The 18,335-nt window shown below is 41.8% G+C and overlaps 1 protein-coding gene across 2 annotated transcripts; it reads left to right on the plus strand.

The window, feature by feature from the left end:
- The first annotated feature begins 4,845 nt into the window (after positions 1–4,845).
- On the plus strand, positions 4,846–18,251 carry dph5 (diphthamide biosynthesis 5). Of its 2 annotated transcripts, none has more exons than XM_064934828.1 (7): positions 4,846–4,946; positions 6,313–6,437; positions 12,951–13,059; positions 14,496–14,616; positions 16,323–16,362; positions 17,581–17,684; positions 17,761–18,251. In XM_064934828.1, exons 1-7 carry the CDS (start codon positions 4,908–4,910, stop codon positions 17,994–17,996), a joined length of 774 nt encoding a protein of 257 aa, XP_064790900.1. In that variant the 5' UTR covers positions 4,846–4,907; the 3' UTR covers positions 17,997–18,251. The 2 variants fall into 2 exon arrangements, with proteins under 2 accessions (XP_064790900.1, XP_064790899.1); XM_064934827.1 differs by lacking the exon at positions 4,846–4,946 and adding an exon at positions 5,361–5,841.
- Positions 18,252–18,335: the final 84 nt, after the last annotated feature.

The following is an 18,335-nucleotide window of genomic DNA, read 5'->3' on the forward strand; positions in this document are numbered from 1 at the left end:
GAAACCATATTGCATAGCGGAGAAGGTACGGTGGGATTCGAAATGGTCGGTGATCTGTTTGTTAACTTGGCTTTCGAAGACTTTAGAAAGGCAGAGTCGTATAGATATGGGTCTGTAACAGTTTGGGTCTAGAGTGTCATCCCCTTTGAAGAGGGGGATGACCGCGGCAGCTTTCCAATCTTTAGGGACCTCAGACGATACTAAAGAGAGGTTGAACAGGCTACTAATAGGGGTTGCAACAATTGCGGCGGATAATTTTAGAAAGAGGGGGTCCAGATTGTCTAGCCCAGCTGATATGTAGGGGTCCAGATTTTGCAGCTCTTTCATAACATCAGCTATCTGGATTTGGGTGAAGGAGAAATGGGGAGGCTTGGGAAAGTAGCTGTGGGGGGTGCAGAGCTGTTGACCGGGCTAGGGGTAGCCAGGTGGAAAGCATGGCCAGCCGTAGAAAAATGCTTATTGAAATTCTCGATTATCGTAGATTTATCAGTGGTGACAGTGTTTCCTAGCCTCAGTGCAGTGGGCAGCTGGGAGGAGGTGCTCTTATTCTCCATGGACTTTACAGTGTCCCAGATCTTTTTGGAGTTTGTGCTACAGGATGCAAATTTCTGTTTGAAAAAGCTAGCCTTTGCTTTCCTAACTGCCTGTGTATATTGGTTCCTAACTTCCCTGAAAAGTTGCATATCGCGGGGGCTACTCGATGCTAATGCAGTATGCCACAGGATGTTTTTGTGCTGGTCAAGGGCAGTCAGGTCTGGAGTGAACCAAGGGCTATATCTGTTCTTTGTTTTTTTTTTTTTTTTAATGGGGCATGCTTATGTCAGTGGTGAGGAAAGCACTTTTAAATAATAACCAGGCATCCTCTACTGACGGAATGATGTCAATATCCTTCCAGGATACCCGGGCCAGGTCGATTAGAAAGGCCTGCCCGCTGAAGTGTTTTAGGGAGAGTTTGACAGTGATGAGGGGTGGTCGTTTGACGGCGGACCCATTACGGACGCAGGCAATGAGGCAATGATTGCTGAGATCCTATTTGAAGAGAGCAGAGGTGTATTTAAAGGGAAGGTTGGTCAGGATGATATCTATGAGGGTCCCTATGTTTACGGATGTAGGGTTGTTGCTGGTAGGTTCCTTGATAGTTTGTGTGAGATTGAGGGCAACTTAGATTGTAGGACGGCCGGGGTTTTTAAGCATATCCCAGTTTAGGCCACTTAACAGTACAAACTCTGAAGATAAATGGGGGGAAATGAATTCATATATGGTGTCTAGGGCACAGCTGGGGGCTGAGGGGGGTCTATAACCAGCGGCAACAGTGAGAGACTTATTACTGGAAAGGAAGATTTTTTCAAGTAGAAGCTCTAACTATTTGGGCACAGACCTGGATGGCATGGAAGAACTCTGCAGGCTATCTCTGCAGTAGATTGCAACTCCACCCCATTTGGCAGTTTTATCTTGGCGGAAAATGTTGTAGTTGGGGATGGAAAATTCAGAATTTTTAGTGGCTTTCCTAAGCCAGGATTCAGACACGGCTAGGACATCAGGGTTGGCGGAGTGTTCTAAAGCAGTGAATAAAACAAACTTAGGGAGGAGGCTTCAGATGTTAACATGCATGAAACCAAGGCTTTTACGGTTACAGAAGTCAACAAATGATAGCGCCTGGGGAATAGGAGGGGATCTAGGGGCTACAGGGCCTGGGTTAACCTCTACATCACCAGAGGAACCGAGGAGGAGTAGGATAAGGGTACGGCTAAAGGCTATCTAGTGCGTTGGGGACAGAGAATGAAAGGAGCAGATTTCTGGGCGTGGTTGAATAGATTCAAGGCATAATGTACAGACTCGGGTATGGTAGGATGTGAGTACAGTGGAGGTAAACCTAGGCGTTGAATGACGATGAGAGAGGTTTCGTCTCTAGTGGGACAAGTTAAACCAGGTGAGGTCGCCGCATGTGTGTGGGGTGGGACAAAAGAGCTATCTAAGGCATTTTGAGCGGGACTGAAGGCTCTACGGTGAAATAAAACAGTAAAAACTAGCCAAGACAGCAGTAGACAAGGCATATTGACATTAGAGAGAGGCATAAAGCAATCACAGGTGTTGATCAGGAGAGCTAAGACAACAACGGGTAAGTGTGATCATAGGGTCAAAAGAGCAGCAGTAGGTGAGTCAGAGTGCTGTTCGGTAGTCACTACTACTCTAGAGCGAGCAGGTGACACAGTGTTCAGAAAAGCTATCGGGTCGGGGCTAGTAACTGGTTCTTCAGAGACATATGTTACCAAATTGGTAACAGAATTTCCAAGAAACGGTAACAGAATTTCTGCAATTAAATTGGCTACAATGGGAATTCCCAGTAGTCACAAACCACAGTTGGGTCACCTGCTACTGTCCTTCTTCCCTTCCACTGACATAATGTTATGTTCAGCTCATAACTATTCTCTTTCTCTTTCTGTCACCTGGTGGTCAAAGCAAGAGTGTGAAAAGTCTGGACAACCCCTCCCTCTCTCTCTCTTTTCTCTCTCTCTCCAATTAATGACACCTCTCCCCGCTCTTTCCATTTACCAAAACAAGCATCCTCACCCACTGAGCAACGACCGACACCGGAAGTCCATGGCCGTTGAAAAGAAGTAGAAATTTTGTCAGTCTGCCCTGGCCTTGAATTGAATGCCCACAGACGTTGTTTTTCGGTCCTTTTCGGACAAGCCTTGTTTTCATTGTCCACAGACGTCTGGACCAGCATTCACCTGGCCCAAACTTAGACGTTCATGATTGGTTCAGATTTGGTCCGGTCCGAAATTCAGTTCAGTACAGAACAGTACAGAGAAGTAGAGTATGGTTCAGTACACAGTAGAGCACACTAGACTCGAGTACACAAATGTACTGTAGTGAACTCTACTGCACTGTACTGAGCTCTACTGTGCTGGACTTTGATGTGTAAGCCTGTGAAACATGAACATCTATGATTGGTTCAGATTTAGTCCAGTCTTGGTTGTGGAGCTCAATAAATAATAGCTAGTGTGTAGACAAATACCCAAAATACCTTTATGTATCCATTTAGGGTACATCACCATGAAAGGAATGACATTCATATCCATAATTATGTAATTCCGTTACCAGAACTATGTTACTGGTGTAAATCCTCTTCACTTAGTGTAGTTAAATTAACCATAAGAGATTTCTTTCTAACTCAAGGTTTCATGTCATAGCTGACACCCACATTTTTTTCTGCAGACATCTTTGAATCTTAATCTCTTAATTAGGAGAAGATATTTAACAAAGTTCTTGGAAAATGTGGTCACATAAAAAACTGGAGGAAGATTTTACCGACATTGCAAACTTTGTATTTGCACAGTTCTTCCAGTAAATGTGTTTTTGTGTAAAATTTTCTGTGAATTTTTTTCAAAAGTAGTGCATAAATCAATGGTTTTTGTTTGGCATACATTTTAATTCCGCTACTGTGGAATTGCCCTTTATTTAAAGAGAATAAAAGATTGACAACCATGTTTCAATTAGTAACTTATCAAACCTCATGAAGAAACAGATCATTTGATACGCTATTCAAATAATAACCTTTGCCAAGTGGTTCAGTGATGGAGAGTGGACAAGATGGTTAATATGTCTTCGACCTATGTGTTCCAATTCCTTCAACTCTCACTTCAAGTGGTGTTGAAGACCACCTTGGTCTTGAAAGATGTAAATTTGGATACGTGTCCTCAGCAAAACAATGCCTGCTGATAATTTCCTTTAGGCGGGTGCTCATTTAATTTCCAACACACAACTCTTCCCCAGACAGTTATGCTAATACTTTCTATTTGTTTTTGCACACCATGGCAGGCTATCAGCTCTAGACGATCTTTCCAGTCCGTTGTGCAGTATGTCTGCCCTCTGTTGCACTTCCTCTTTTACCCACAGCTCCCTGAACAGGTAGGAAGCCATTAGCAATCTCATATCAGATTTCATATCTGTCTTGAAATGATTATAAAAGTAGCCTTAATTACCTCTAACTCCTCTTGATATCAGTGATATCACTCTGATCTTGTGAGAGAGAACTTCTGTTTATTGGAGTTTTCATCACTTTCATGGATTATGTGTTAGCTGAAACTCTGACAAATGAGTACAAGACTCCAGGTTTAATAGGTGAGAGGAAAAGGCATGTCTTATTTTGTTTTGTTTTCTGTAGGTGATGGTGGGAGGGAAGAGGAGGAAACACACACACACACACACACACACACACACACTGCTTCCCCATCTCAGTACAATGGCAGTGCCTCCCTCACTCTGTCCATTCGAAGCAGTTCTTTGAAAGAGCTGTAGAGACAAGCGGAGCCCCACAAAGCCCCTCACTGATGGCCTCTACCCTCAACCCCTAACTATACATCAAAGTTCCTATTGCCCAAGTTCTCCATTTGGTGACAAAATGTTGCATATATTGATATAATGAAACCTGGTCAGATAATGTCGAATACATTATTGAAGGGAAGGAAGTTGTTTAACAGATCTAACAGTCTACTCCACATTATCTTGGCAACTTTGTGAACACTGTACACTGATGAGGTAATAAACTGCACTCAAAACCAGGCCTTCACATTAATACATTTTGGTGCTACATTCCTTCCCATTAACATGCAAGTGCTTGGGTATTGCCCAAACCAGCTCCATGAAAAGTGTTGCTCCCTGTGGATTGTTTTACAATCCATGTAACGAATCAGCTAGAATCAAAACTCTAAACGCATTCCAGTCAGATTAGAGAAACTGTGGGGTCGAGTTCCGGGGCAATGCCTGTAACCTTGACAACAGTATCCATTCAATAAACAGGACAATCAGCGCAAAACACAACCCCATGATCTCCTCTGCCTAAATACATACTGATAGGGAGTCTAGTAAATGCTTAGAAAGAGTGACATTAGAAAGTGAAAATGTGTGTTGCTGAACTGTCATGGCATGCCCTCTGCATTGTGAGTATGATCTTCATGCTTATTTTTTTTAAATGTGTCTTTATTTAACCTTTATTTAACTAGACAAGTCAGTTAAGAACAAATTCTTATTTTACAATGAGGCCTACCCTCCCAAATGAGGCCAAACCCTCCCCTAACCCGGACGACGCTGGGACAATTGTGCGCCGCCCTACCGGACTCCCGATCACGGACGTTGTGATAAAGCCAGGGTCTGTAGTGACGCCTCTTGCACTTAGAGGCAGTGCATTAGAACGCTGCGCCACTCGGGAACATGCACTTAACTATGCAATCACATTATGATTTTGAAAAAAAAATCCAATTTTTTTAATAATCTGAAAGTAGCCTACATGACGCTTCACCGACGAATGCACTCCCACTGTTCTAATACCGGGCTGGAACGGACCCACATTGCAGGAAGACATGCAACTGTGTCGTAAAATCAAGAGTATTTTGCGTCAAGACGTATGTGAAATCGCATAGTGTTTACACGTGCGTTTAGTGACAAGTGGATTCAAATTCCATACTGTAGTAGCGGCGTATATTCAGGAGGGAATCTGATAATAAATGCAAGCGTATTCTAGGTACCAGCTTAGATATGTTATGTCATAACTAACGGAACATTTTAAAACGGCAGCGGTCTGTTTTCTGCTAGGTTTAGCAATTAGCTAGCCTTAGCCTGCTATTAAGACAGTTGTGATGACGTGTGGTGTTAGCCACCAATATAGCTAACTCATTAAAAGTGTGGTATTTCTACGTTGCGATGCTGTACTTTATTGGGCTTGGGTTGGGAGATGCAAAGGACATCACCGTAAAGGGGTTAGAAATTGTAAAGCAATGCAGTCGTGTCTACTTGGAAGCCTACACGTCCATATTGACAGTTGGGAAAGATGCATTGGTAGGTTGAATATTATGTAGCACTACGGCATGCATGTGGTGAAATTGTGCATGTATGTGCTACAACAATCCCAACCATTTCGAAGTCGGCACTGATGCAGTACAGAGCATGTGATAAAACTGTATCAGGGTACAATACCTCTTGAAGTGCGTGTTGTCTTTGCTTCTAGTTAAAGATATTATAGACTTTTCCATGACATTAAAGTTGTATTAGTTGAAATGACTAATGAGTAGCTGGAAATCGTATAGACTGTGTGGCGTTGACACTTCCTACTCATGGTGTTTTCTTAAAATTGAGTAAAAGTCACATGTTCTCAAGTTTATAGACAGTACACGTTCATTAAACAGAACTCAAGCTGGCAGGGTTGAGATCAAGGTTTTATCGTTGCCATCAGATAAAGGCCATCCACCGTTTTTAAAGCAAGTTCAAAAGGCAGTATGTGTCATGAATAAGTGTGATCTATGACCTTAGGAGGAGTACTATGGACGGGAGCTGATACTGGCCGACAGAGACCTGGTGGAACAGGAGGCTGATGAGATCCTGAAAGGGGCTGACGTCAGTGATGTGGCATTTCTTGTGGTGGGAGATCCATTTGGGTAATTGATTACTGTACTTGTTTTTCATGCTTGAAAAGTAATTCATTACGTTATGACTATTACTGGCAGGCTAGTTTCAAAAGATGTTGCCGTGAACAATAGAAGTGCAGGCCCTGGCCGTAGATGAACTTGCTAACCACTGCTCCAATAGGATTGAAGGGCTTCTGGGAGGTCGTAAGGCGCCTAGGAATGTTACATGAGCCCCTCCACCTCCCAGGCAGTAGGCGATACAAATCGGTAACACTTCACATGAAGTGTCGTTTATGACGCGTCATAACAATGTCATAAGCGGCATCGTAAAGTGTCCTAACACATGACACGTGACCTTTATTTTAGGAATGCTTATGGCAGCTGGAATGAGCTATATATTTTTTTGCATTATGACAGGTGTGTGTGATTGATCAGACACGCTAAGGAGAGATCTCCATCTGTTAAGCTCATGATTACCTCCACTGACGCACACACGTCATATCACTTCCCCTGTTTGCACTGCTCTAATGTATGTACAGTGTGATATAATGAGTGAGGTGTTATATCACACATACTATACACGCACCTTCGTAAGTATGTCATGAAAATGAAAGTCCCAACACATTTTGAGGGAGTGTATACAACAACAATCACAAACAGGATTGAAAATAACGTCATTACAAACCGGTTGATAAAACGTCAATACAAACCGGTTGATAAAACGTCATTACAAACAGGTTGAAATAACGTCATTACAAACCGGTTGATAAAACGTCATTACAAACAGGTTGAAATAACGTCATTACAAACCGGTTGATAAAACGTCATTACAAACAGGTTGAAATAACGTCATTACAAACCGGTTGATAAAACGTCATTACAAACACGTTGAAATAACGTCATTACAAACAGGTTGAAATAACGTCATTACAGACAGGTTGAAATAACGTCATTACAGACAGGTTGAAATAACGTCATTACAAACCGGTTGATAAAACGTCATTACAAACCGGTTGATAAAAAGTCATTACAAACAGGTTGAAATAACGTCATTACAGACAGATTGAAATAACGTCATTACAGACAGGTTGAAATAACGTCATTACAGACAGGTTGATAAAACATTACAGACAGGTTGATAAAACGTATTACAGACAGGTTGATAAAACATTACAGAAAATAACGGACGGTTGAAATAACGTCATTACAGACAGGTTGAAATAACGTCATTACAGACAGGTTGAAATAACGTCATTACAGACAGGTTGAAATAACGTCATTACAAACCGGTTGATAAAACGTCATTACAAACAGGTTGAAATAACGTCATTACAGACAGGTTGAAATAACGCCATTACAGACAGGTTGATAAAACGCCATTACAGACAGGTTGAAATAACGTCATTACAGACAGGTTGATAAAACGTCATTACAGATAGGTTGAAATAACGTCATTACAGACAGGTTGAAATAACGTCATTACAGACAGGTTGAAATAACGTCATTACAAACCGGTTGATAAAACCTCATTACAAACCGGTTGATAAAACCTCATTACAAACCGGTTGATAAAACCTCATTACAAACACGTTGAAATAACGTCATTACAAACAGGTTGAAATAACGTCATTACAGACAGGTTGATAAAACGTCATTACAGACAGGTTGATAAGACGTCATTACAGACAGGTTGAAATGACAGACAGGTTGATATGACGTCATTACAGACAGGTTGAAATAACGTCATTACAGACAGGTTGAAATAACGTCATTACAGACAGGTTGATAAAACGTCATTACAGACAGGTTGAAATAACGTCATTACAGACAGTTTGAAATAACGTCATTACAGACAGGCTGAAATAACGTCATTACAGACAGGTTGAAATAACGTCATTACAGACAGGTTGAAATAACGTCATTACAAACCGGTTGATAAAACGTCATTACAAACCGGTTGATAAAACCTCATTACAAACCGGTTGATAAAACCTCATTACAAACCGGTTGATAAAACCTCATTACAAACCGATAAAACGTCATTACAAACACGGAAATAACGTGAAATAACGTCATTACAAACAGGTTGAAATAACGTCATTACAGACAGGTTGATAAAACGTCATTACAGACAGGTTGATAAGACGTCATTACAGACAGGTTGAAATGACGTCATTACAGACAGGTTGATAAAACGTCATTACAGACAGGTTGATAAAACGTCATTACAGACAGGTTGATAAAACGTCATTACAGACAGGTTGATAAAACGTCATTACAGACAGGTTGATAAAACGTCATTACAGACAGGTTGATTAAACGTCATTACAGACAGGTTGATTAAACTTCATTACAGACAGGTTGATAAAACGTCATTACAGACAGGTTGAAATAACGCCATTACAGACAGTTTGAAATAACGTCATTACAGACAGGTTGAAATAACGCCATTACAGACGGGTTGAAATAACGCCATTACAGACAGGTTGAAATAACGCCATTACAGACAGGTTGAAATAACGCCATTACAAACAGGTTGAAATAACGCGGTTGAAATAACGTCATTACAGACAGGTTGATAAAACGCCATTACAGACAGGTTGATAAAACGTCATTACAGACAGGTTGAAATAACGCCATTACAGACAGGTTGAAATAACGTCATTACAAACCGGTTGATAAAACCTCATTACAAACCGATAAAACCTCATTACAAACCGGTTGATAAAACGCGTCATTACAAACCGAAATAACGATTACAAACAGGTTGAAATAACGCTCATTACAGACAGGTTGATAAAACGTCATTACAGACAGGTTGATAAGACGTCATTACAGACAGGTTGAAATGACGTCATTACAGACAGGTTGATAAAACGTCATTACAGACAGGTTGAAATAACGTCATTACAGACAGGTTGATAAAACGTCATTACAGACAGGTTGATAAAACGCATTACAGACAGGTTGAAATAACGCCATTACAGACAGTTTGAAATAACGTTTACAGACAGGCTGAAATAACGTCATTACAGACAGGTTGAAATAACGCGTCATTACAGACAGGTTGAAATAACGTCATTATAAAACATTACAAACCGGTTGATAAAACCTCATTACAAACCGGTTGATAAAACCTCATTACAAACCGGTTGATAAAACGTCATTACAAACACGAAATAACAGGTTGAAATAACGTCATTACAGACAGGTTGATAAAACGTCATTACAGACAGGTTGATAAGACGTCATTACAGACAGGTTGAAATGACGCCATTACAGACAGGTTGAAATGACGTCATTACAGACAGGTTGATAAAACGTCATTACAGACAGGTTGAAATAACGTCATTACAGACAGGTTGATAAAACGTCATTACAGACAGGTTGAAATAACGTCATTACAGACAGTTTGAAATAACGTCATTACAGACAGGCTGAAATAACGTCATTACAGACAGGTTGAAATAACGTCATTACAGACAGGTTGAAATAACGTCATTACAGACAGGTTGAAATAACGTCATTACAGACAGGTTGAAATAACGCCATTACAAACCGATAAAACCTCATTACAAACCGGTTGATAAAACGTCATTACAAACACGTTGAAATAACGTCATTACAAACAGGTTGAAATAACACAGGTTGATAAAACGTCATTACAGACAGGTTGATAAAACGTCATTACAGACAGGTTGAAATAACGCCATTACAGACAGGTTGAAATAACGTCATTACAGACAGGTTGAAAAAACGTCATTACAGACAGGTTGAAATAACGTCATTACAGACAGGTTGATAAAACGTCATTACAGACAGGTTGATAAAACGTCATTACAGACAGGTTGATAAAACGTCATTACAGACAGGTTGATAAAACGTCATTACAGACAGGTTGATAAAACGTCATTACAGACAGGTTGATAAAACGTCATTACAGACGGGTTGATAAAACGTCATTACAAACACGGTTGATAAAACAGGTTGAAATAACGCCATTACAGACAGGTCGTCATTACAGACAGGTTGAAATAACGTCATTACAAACCGGTTGATAAAACCTCATTACAAACCGGTTGATAAAACCTCATTACAAACCGGTTGATAAAACCTCATTACAAACACGTTGAAATAACGTCATTACAAACAGGTTGAAATAACGTCATTACAGACAGGTTGATAAAACGTCATTACAGACAGGTTGATAAGACGTCATTACAGACAGGTTGAAATGACGTCATTACAGACAGGTTGATAAAACGTCATTACAGACAGGTTGATAAAACGTCATTACAGACAGGTTGAAATGACGTCATTACAGACAGGTTGATAAAACGTCATTACAGACAGGTTGATAAAACGTCATTACAGACAGGTTGATAAAACGGACAGGTTGATAAAACGTCATTACAGACAGGTTGATAAAACGTCATTACAGACAGGTTGATAAAACGTCATTACAGACAGGTTGATAAAACGTCATTACAGACAGGTTGATAAAACGTCATTACAGACAGGTTGATAAAACGTCATTACAGACAGGTTGATAAAACGCGTCATTACAGACAGGTTGATAAAACGTCATTACAGACAGGTTGATAAAGCGTCATTACAGACAGGTTGATAAAACGTCATTACAGACAGGTTGATAAAACGTCATTACAGACAGGTTGATAAAACGCCATTACAGACAGGTTGATAAAACGCTCATTACAGACAGGTTGATAAAACGTCATTACAGACAGGTTGAAATAACGTCATTACAGACAGGTTGAAATAACGTCATTACAGACAGGTTGAAATAACGTCATTACAGACAGGTTGAAATAATTACAGACAGTCGCCATTACAGACAGGTTGAAATAACGTCATTACAGACAGTTTGAAATAACGTCATTACAGACAGGTTGATAAAACGTCATTACAGACAGGTTGATAAAACGTCATTACAGACAGGTTGATAAAACGTCATTACAGACAGGTTGATAAAACGTCATTACAGACAGGTTGATAAAACGTCATTACAGACAGGTTGATAAAACGTCATTACAGACAGGTTGATAAAACGTCATTACAGACGGGTTGATAAAACGTCATTACAGACGGGTTGATAAAACGTCATCACAGACAGGGTTGATAAAACGTCATCACAGACAGGATTGAAAATAACGTCATCACAGACAGGATTGAAAATAACGTCATCACAGACAGGATTGAAAATAACGTCATCACAAACAGGTTGAAATAACGTCATCACAGACAGGATTGAAAATAACGTCATCACAGACAGGTTGATAAAACGTCATTACAGACAGGTTGAAAATAACGTCATTACAGACAGGTTGAAATGACAGCGTTGCATTCAGTTTTTCTCTGAGGGAGGCACACAAGTAGGAATGAGTAAATCAGTAAGACATAGCCCTATCTGATTAGGGAGTACCATTGTAAACAACGCTCATCAATACCACTCACTCACTCCTTAATTTCGCGATTTGAAAGAGAACCCTGAACCTTCAGTGGAGAATGTTGCTTTGGTGATCACACTGTTTTTCTTCTTTGCCATTTGAAAGCCTGCTGGAAGTTGATGCTTGTCATCATTTGAACAACATCCCTTGCCGCAAAAATATTGAAAGTATCATGACCTTGGTATGCTTCAGTCCGCAATGACTATCATCTGCAGTTTCCATTTGCTTCCCATACAAATGGAAACGGAACTAATTGCTACAAAAATACTATCTCACAAAATCGTTTGGTATGACATCGATGCTCAACGGAGCACCACACGATTAAGAAAAGTGTTTTTGCAGCTATTTGCTCTCTGAGCCGGTGGGGAAACGTTCTGGGGAGGGAGTAGTTAGACCGAACTGCTGTGTGAACACTGCAACGTCTCTGGAAAGAGCCGCTCATTCATTGTACTGCACTCCCATTTGCTAGCGCTACTAATAGTGCTTAACGGCATGGGGGTGGCAGGTAGCCTAGTGGTAAGAGCGTTGGACGAGTAACCGAAAGGTTCTAAGATCAAATCCCCAAGCTGACAAGGTAAAAATCTGTCATTCTGCCCCTGAACAAGGCAGTTAAACCCACTGTTCCTAGGCCATCATTGAAAATAAAAATTTGTTCTTAACTGACTTGCCTAGTTAAATAAAGATTTATTTTTTTAAATGATGAAGAATGTTTGGCTCTGCTCTTTTTCCATCCAAAACCACTGACCAGGAGGAGGGGAGGTTCAGTCAAATTCTCCACTCTCCATCACGGTCACGATTTGCTCCAAGAAATGTTGGGATTTAATAAAGTTAATGACATCTAAAACCAAGGATTCGGTTTGGGGCCAAGTGTGGCCTTTGAAATAAATAAATCAGGCAGTCGAATAATGAGTCTCACTGACCATAACCATCCTTACTGTAGCAAATTGCCAGTTGGTTTGGAATAGAAATGGAGCAGCAATGTGACATGTTTGGTCAAAGCTTGGACTTTGTTGTCAGGTTTCTAAAGGCAGCATCATGCCATGTTCTTAACACTTGATGTATCTTTTCCTTATAGCGCCACCACCCACAGTGACTTGGTCCTGAGAGCAGTGAATGCTGGGATACAATACAGGGTCATCCATAACGCCTCTATAATGAACGCAGTTGGATGCTGCGGCCTCCAGGTACGTCCACTTGAAGTCCTATTGGAAACTGAAACACACAGATTAGCAGAAACGTTGTCTACTTTGCTAAAAAAAAAGAGCTTATAACATCTGGTCTTCAATGCCCCATCATCTTAACCATTCTGTAGCAACGTCCTATGAAGGCAATCAAAGTGCATAATTGCCCATTGGGAAAGAAAATCCATGCGGAGCCTATGGACTGAAATGGCAGAGCAGCACCAATGTCTCTTAATACACAGCTCAGCCCAGGACATCCATAATGTGGCCTTGCATTGACCTGTCAGGGGGAGCATTGTGAGCATGGGGGCATCCAGCTGTCCCACCCTGCCTCTGATGTGGTGGTGGTGGGGGGGATGAGTGTCGCTAACGTCAGTGTTAGCGCATCAGGGTTGTCATTAGTGGGTGGTGACGCTCCTTTGGGCGTGCATCAGACGCACTAGTTGGAAGTGATCTGGCAACTCAAAGCCACTGCCAGTGAGCAATGACAGGAGAGAAGGAGGCTTTGCTATTCTAATGAAGGACGTGCCCATCACAGGGATCAAGGTTGTGTGTGCTCCCTGCCTGTCAACCTAGTGTGCTTCACCATATCCCTCTGGGGAGGGGTGTTCTATTCTATACTATATGTGCCTGTATAATTTACCTTTCAATTGGTTGTGCATTTTAATTGTCTTCCCTGTTACCCTACCAATTTCTTTTTAAATAAAATGACCAACTTGAGTCCAGATGACTGGGAATATGTGGGTGTTGAATTAGCATGTTTTGCCAAACATCAGCATATCAATTTGACATTGGTTTCAAATGAGATGTAAAAATAGATGGCTAAAATGAGGTATTACAATCGCTCTCTAACTCAGAATTTTAAATGGTAAGAAATGTTTTAGAAAATACATTCAGACCAGCCATATCAAGTGTTTTGTCTAGCTCAAGTCAACGGTGTATTGGTCTTGCACTGCAGTGCTCTTGTTAGTGTATTGGGGGAAGGGGGGAGTTAGGTAGGGTCCCAATGCATGTTTTGGGTCGCCGTGCTGTATCAAGCATGCCGTGGCTCAGAGTGCCATGTGATTTTTCATACACTGAATAACAGGAAGCACCTTGGGACACTTAGTGCAATCCAGTCTGCTGCAGCAATCACGGCCTGCTCACGAGACATAATTTTGCTCTACACACACACACACACACACACACACACACACACACACACACACACACACACACACACACACACACACACACACACACACAAATATCAATCGATAAGCTCACAGGAGCTGTCAGACAAGTGAACCAGAACCACAAACTCTTTATTTGAGAAACTGACCATTCCCACCCAGTGCTGCTGTCCTAAGATACTTTCAATGAACCCTGAGTAGAAGACAAGTCTAACCCTGAGTAGAAGACAAGTCTTAAATCACATTGTGTACATTACCTTTGGACAGCTGTACAACTTTGGAGAGACGGTGTCCATTGTGTTCTGGACAGATACGTGGAGACCGGAAAGCTTCTACGATAAAATCAAGAAGAACAGGGACCTGGGGATGCACACACTATGTTTGCTTGGTGAGTCCTACAGTTTCATCTCTTTTAGTAACCAACCAAATCAGTACAAACATCCAGTGACGCGGTGTCCATATTAGGAGTCAAGTGACTGTCCTAATATGGACCGTGAAAAAAATACGAAGTGGAAAATCTGTACAGAATAGTAGGGCTGAGACGAAACCCGTATTGCAATATTTTTTTCCCCGTGGCAAAAATTAAAACACAAAGCTGTAAAAACTATTTGGTCATTTAAAAACCAGCTGTTTGTAAAATAGTGTGCTGTAGCTTGGAAAATACATAAATGTGACTCTGGATGACAACATAAAGATGTTTGTTCCCAACATTAGGGCCGTTTTTATCAAGAAGTTAAATCCGCTTTGTTTCCTTTGCCACTATACGAACGAGTGTCGCGATACTGGTATCATCCCTACAGAATAGCATACATACAGTATGCCCGTAACCATTATGGACCGCTCACGCTACGTAGTAACATTGGGTCTGGTCACACCCGAGCACATGGTGAGGAAACATGGGAGGTCACATCCTTGCACACGTGTGTCTGAGTGATTCTCCAGGCAGTCCCTCAGAGCTCATATTCTTCCAGACCTACTTCCAGTCAAGGTGCTGGTCTGCCTTCCAGGTGGAGGAAAGGAGCGAGGATATAGTGTGTGTGCCAGCCAGCCAGCCAGCAAGCCAGTCAGTTCTACACACTTTCATCTCTGGGAGGCTGGAACTGAACAAAGCCCTCATTATGACTGTTTCTACTCCAAGACCTTTTCCCTCCTGTGTGTGTCATCCCCTGGGTGTGTATTAAACAGTCCTCGATCACAGTCACAGTAGTAGACTAGGGAGTAGGTTTCTGTAATGGGAAGGCGGCTGTGACTGCAGAGGCAGATGGCCCGAACGCTCATAATTTATGTTTATTTGAGCAAGAGATTTTTGTTTGGACGCAGAGGGTTGCCCCCCCCCTCCCCCTCCTCTCCCCCCTCCTCACATGGGAGAGCCCTATAATTCGGGGTAATGGATGCTGGTTGAAGCGGAGACGGTTTTGGGTCACACCCTTATTGTCTCTGGGCCAAGTTCCCTATGTGTCCCCAGGTGCGGCCCCAGCTGCAGAAGGGTGTGTGCGCTTGTGAGCTCACCGATATGAACCCCACCAATATGAACCCCCATTATTCAATAGTGGATCGGAAAGCCTGGCATTAGCCAATGCACCTCCACACCCGTGAAGCAAAGGGCACGATTCTGAAAGGATGAAGAACGAGCGCAGACAACAAAAGCAGACGCATGCACAACTCTGATTGGGTCATCTATCATGACTTCCCCGGACAACATGCACGCCATACATCTACATGAGGGAAACCTCATCACTGTAATGAAACTAGCAGGACCATTGTTCCTGTTTGATTAATACCGATTTATAATTATATATATATTTTTTTTATGTTTGGGTAAGATTTTGATGGTTTTTGTGTAAGGATTATTGACTGTTCATATTATTCAACAAAATGATGTATGATTATTATTCTAGCGGAGCGTAAAATATTCCTGAAAATGGAATGGCTTAAAGGTGACCATGGAAGACTTAAAGGGATATTTAGTTCCTCAAGCTGGCCTTGGGTAATTTGTCAAGATGTGTTGTCCATGGCCAGTTTGAGGGGAAAAGGAATTGTCCACATCTGTGAAATGGTTCATTACCTCGACAGCCCTCCTTTTTTTGTCCGCAGATATCAAAGTCAAAGAGCAGTCCATGGAGAACCTCATGAGGTAAGTCTCTCCTTTCCCCCTCCTGCGCTGGACTGTCTGGGAGGGGGCAGTCTGATTTATATCTGGTCAGTGGTGTTTCTATCCAGCAGGACTCTGAAACGGAGCAGAGTTGAGGTTTATTGCAGACGTTCACTTAACATACATTTATACTGACAGCTGGAGACGGGCCAGGCCAGTGAGTCAGAAAAAATAAAATACAGTGGTTTGTTTGACTTGGACACCCAATCTGTTGTCAGTTGGGCCAGGTTCAGGAAATACATTTAGTATTTTAATCTCCTGCATGTGTTTTCAGAAAAGATGACATACAACCAGTCCCAAACACGTTGCGTTTGTCTCACACTTGAGAATCAACAGACATGTCTGTTTTGGATGCCAGTTCATCTCATTCCACACTAATGCGTTACTGTATCATGTATTGGTTTGCAGGAAGGTTGTCAACTCCTCGTTCACTTTGCGGTGTCCTGCAATTATTTTCCCAACAGGAGCCTGCATGGAAGTAGTTTTATATGTGAATCTATAAAAGCTGAAATGGACTTCAGTAATCTGCCATGTAAGGGTTATGTACAGGGGAAAAGTATGGTTTTCATTTAAGACAGAAAAGAGTCTTAATTTCTCCAAGGTTTACTGGTGCATATATATTATTCCTAGGAAATGGAATAAACACATGCCCTATGATTTTGGTCAATATTAAAATGTTTGCGCAGTGAGAGATTCATGCCATACAGTATTAGCCGAAGGAAAAAATACCCTGTCTTTTCTCCCCCGGCCAAGGAATTTAGACACATTTGTGAACGTTTTCTTTCCAGTAACATAGTTATCAAATAGATCTCTGGCTTGCTTTGTAAGCATTTTATGACTGTAGGAGATTTACACGAGACTCCGTTATTTTAGTTCTGATCTAGCACCAGAACAGCCACAGTGAAACATTGCCAGAATAAAACCTGCTTGATTTCAAAGTGCTGAAAGAGCTGAGAATAGCCCCATCTGAGCTACTCAGCACAGTACTGAATGCTTAGCATAATGGCATGTCCTTTTCTCCTTCCTTTTGAATGGCTCTACTGGTAACAAAGGGGCTTGCTTTGTCTACACCTGGTTATTAGATTCAGCTTTTATATTCTGAAGAAGTCACCTCCACAGCACTTATAGGTCTGGGCAGTATGAACCCATTGGCATTGCGTTACTCCGTAAGTAACGTCCTCATTTCTTTTTCTTGTAAAGGGGCCGTAAGATTTATGAACCGCCCAGGTTTATGACCGTGAGCCAGGCGGCTGAGCAGCTCCTGGAGATAGTACAAAACAGGAGGGAGCGGGGAGATGACCTGGGTGAGTTGCTATCATGTTGGAATTGAATGTGACAATGTGAAAAAAACAAACACTAATTGCCTCGCTCTCCATCTAGCCATCAGCGAGGAGACCATATGTGTGGGTCTAGCCAGGGTGGGAGCAGAGGACCAGGTCATCCGCGCCGGGACACTACGCCAACTGGCGTCATGTGACCTGGGCGGCCCGCTGCATTCCATGATCGTGACGGGTCACCTGCACCCGCTGGAGGTAGACATGTTGCGTTTGTCAGCTGCCACCCCCGATGCACTGCAGGACCTCCGAATGACCGACAGCTCAACGTACATCTCCTAATGCACACATACTGCCTCAAGAATGACTCTCAGGATCTCCAAACGACCTAGCACCATGTGTCATATAGGCCTGCTAACTTCTGTTGACTTGACACGTCTAGCCACTGGCCGATACCAACACACCAGTAGATCTGGATCGACATTAGGGTTATGTATTTAAACGTTCCATCCCGGGTAATCCAGTATTTCCCACCAGAACTGTCATTCTAAAGCATATATCTCTGATCGAGCCATACATTAAAGACATTGTATTTAACATTCAGCAAATAAGTTTGCATCATTTGAAATTTTTTTGTTCTGACATGCACTGTGAACTATAGGACCTTATGTAGACAGGTGT

This window comes from Oncorhynchus masou, chromosome 24, assembly GCF_036934945.1.
Source record: "Oncorhynchus masou masou isolate Uvic2021 chromosome 24, UVic_Omas_1.1, whole genome shotgun sequence".
NCBI classification, from domain to species: Eukaryota; Metazoa; Chordata; class Actinopteri; order Salmoniformes; family Salmonidae; genus Oncorhynchus; species Oncorhynchus masou.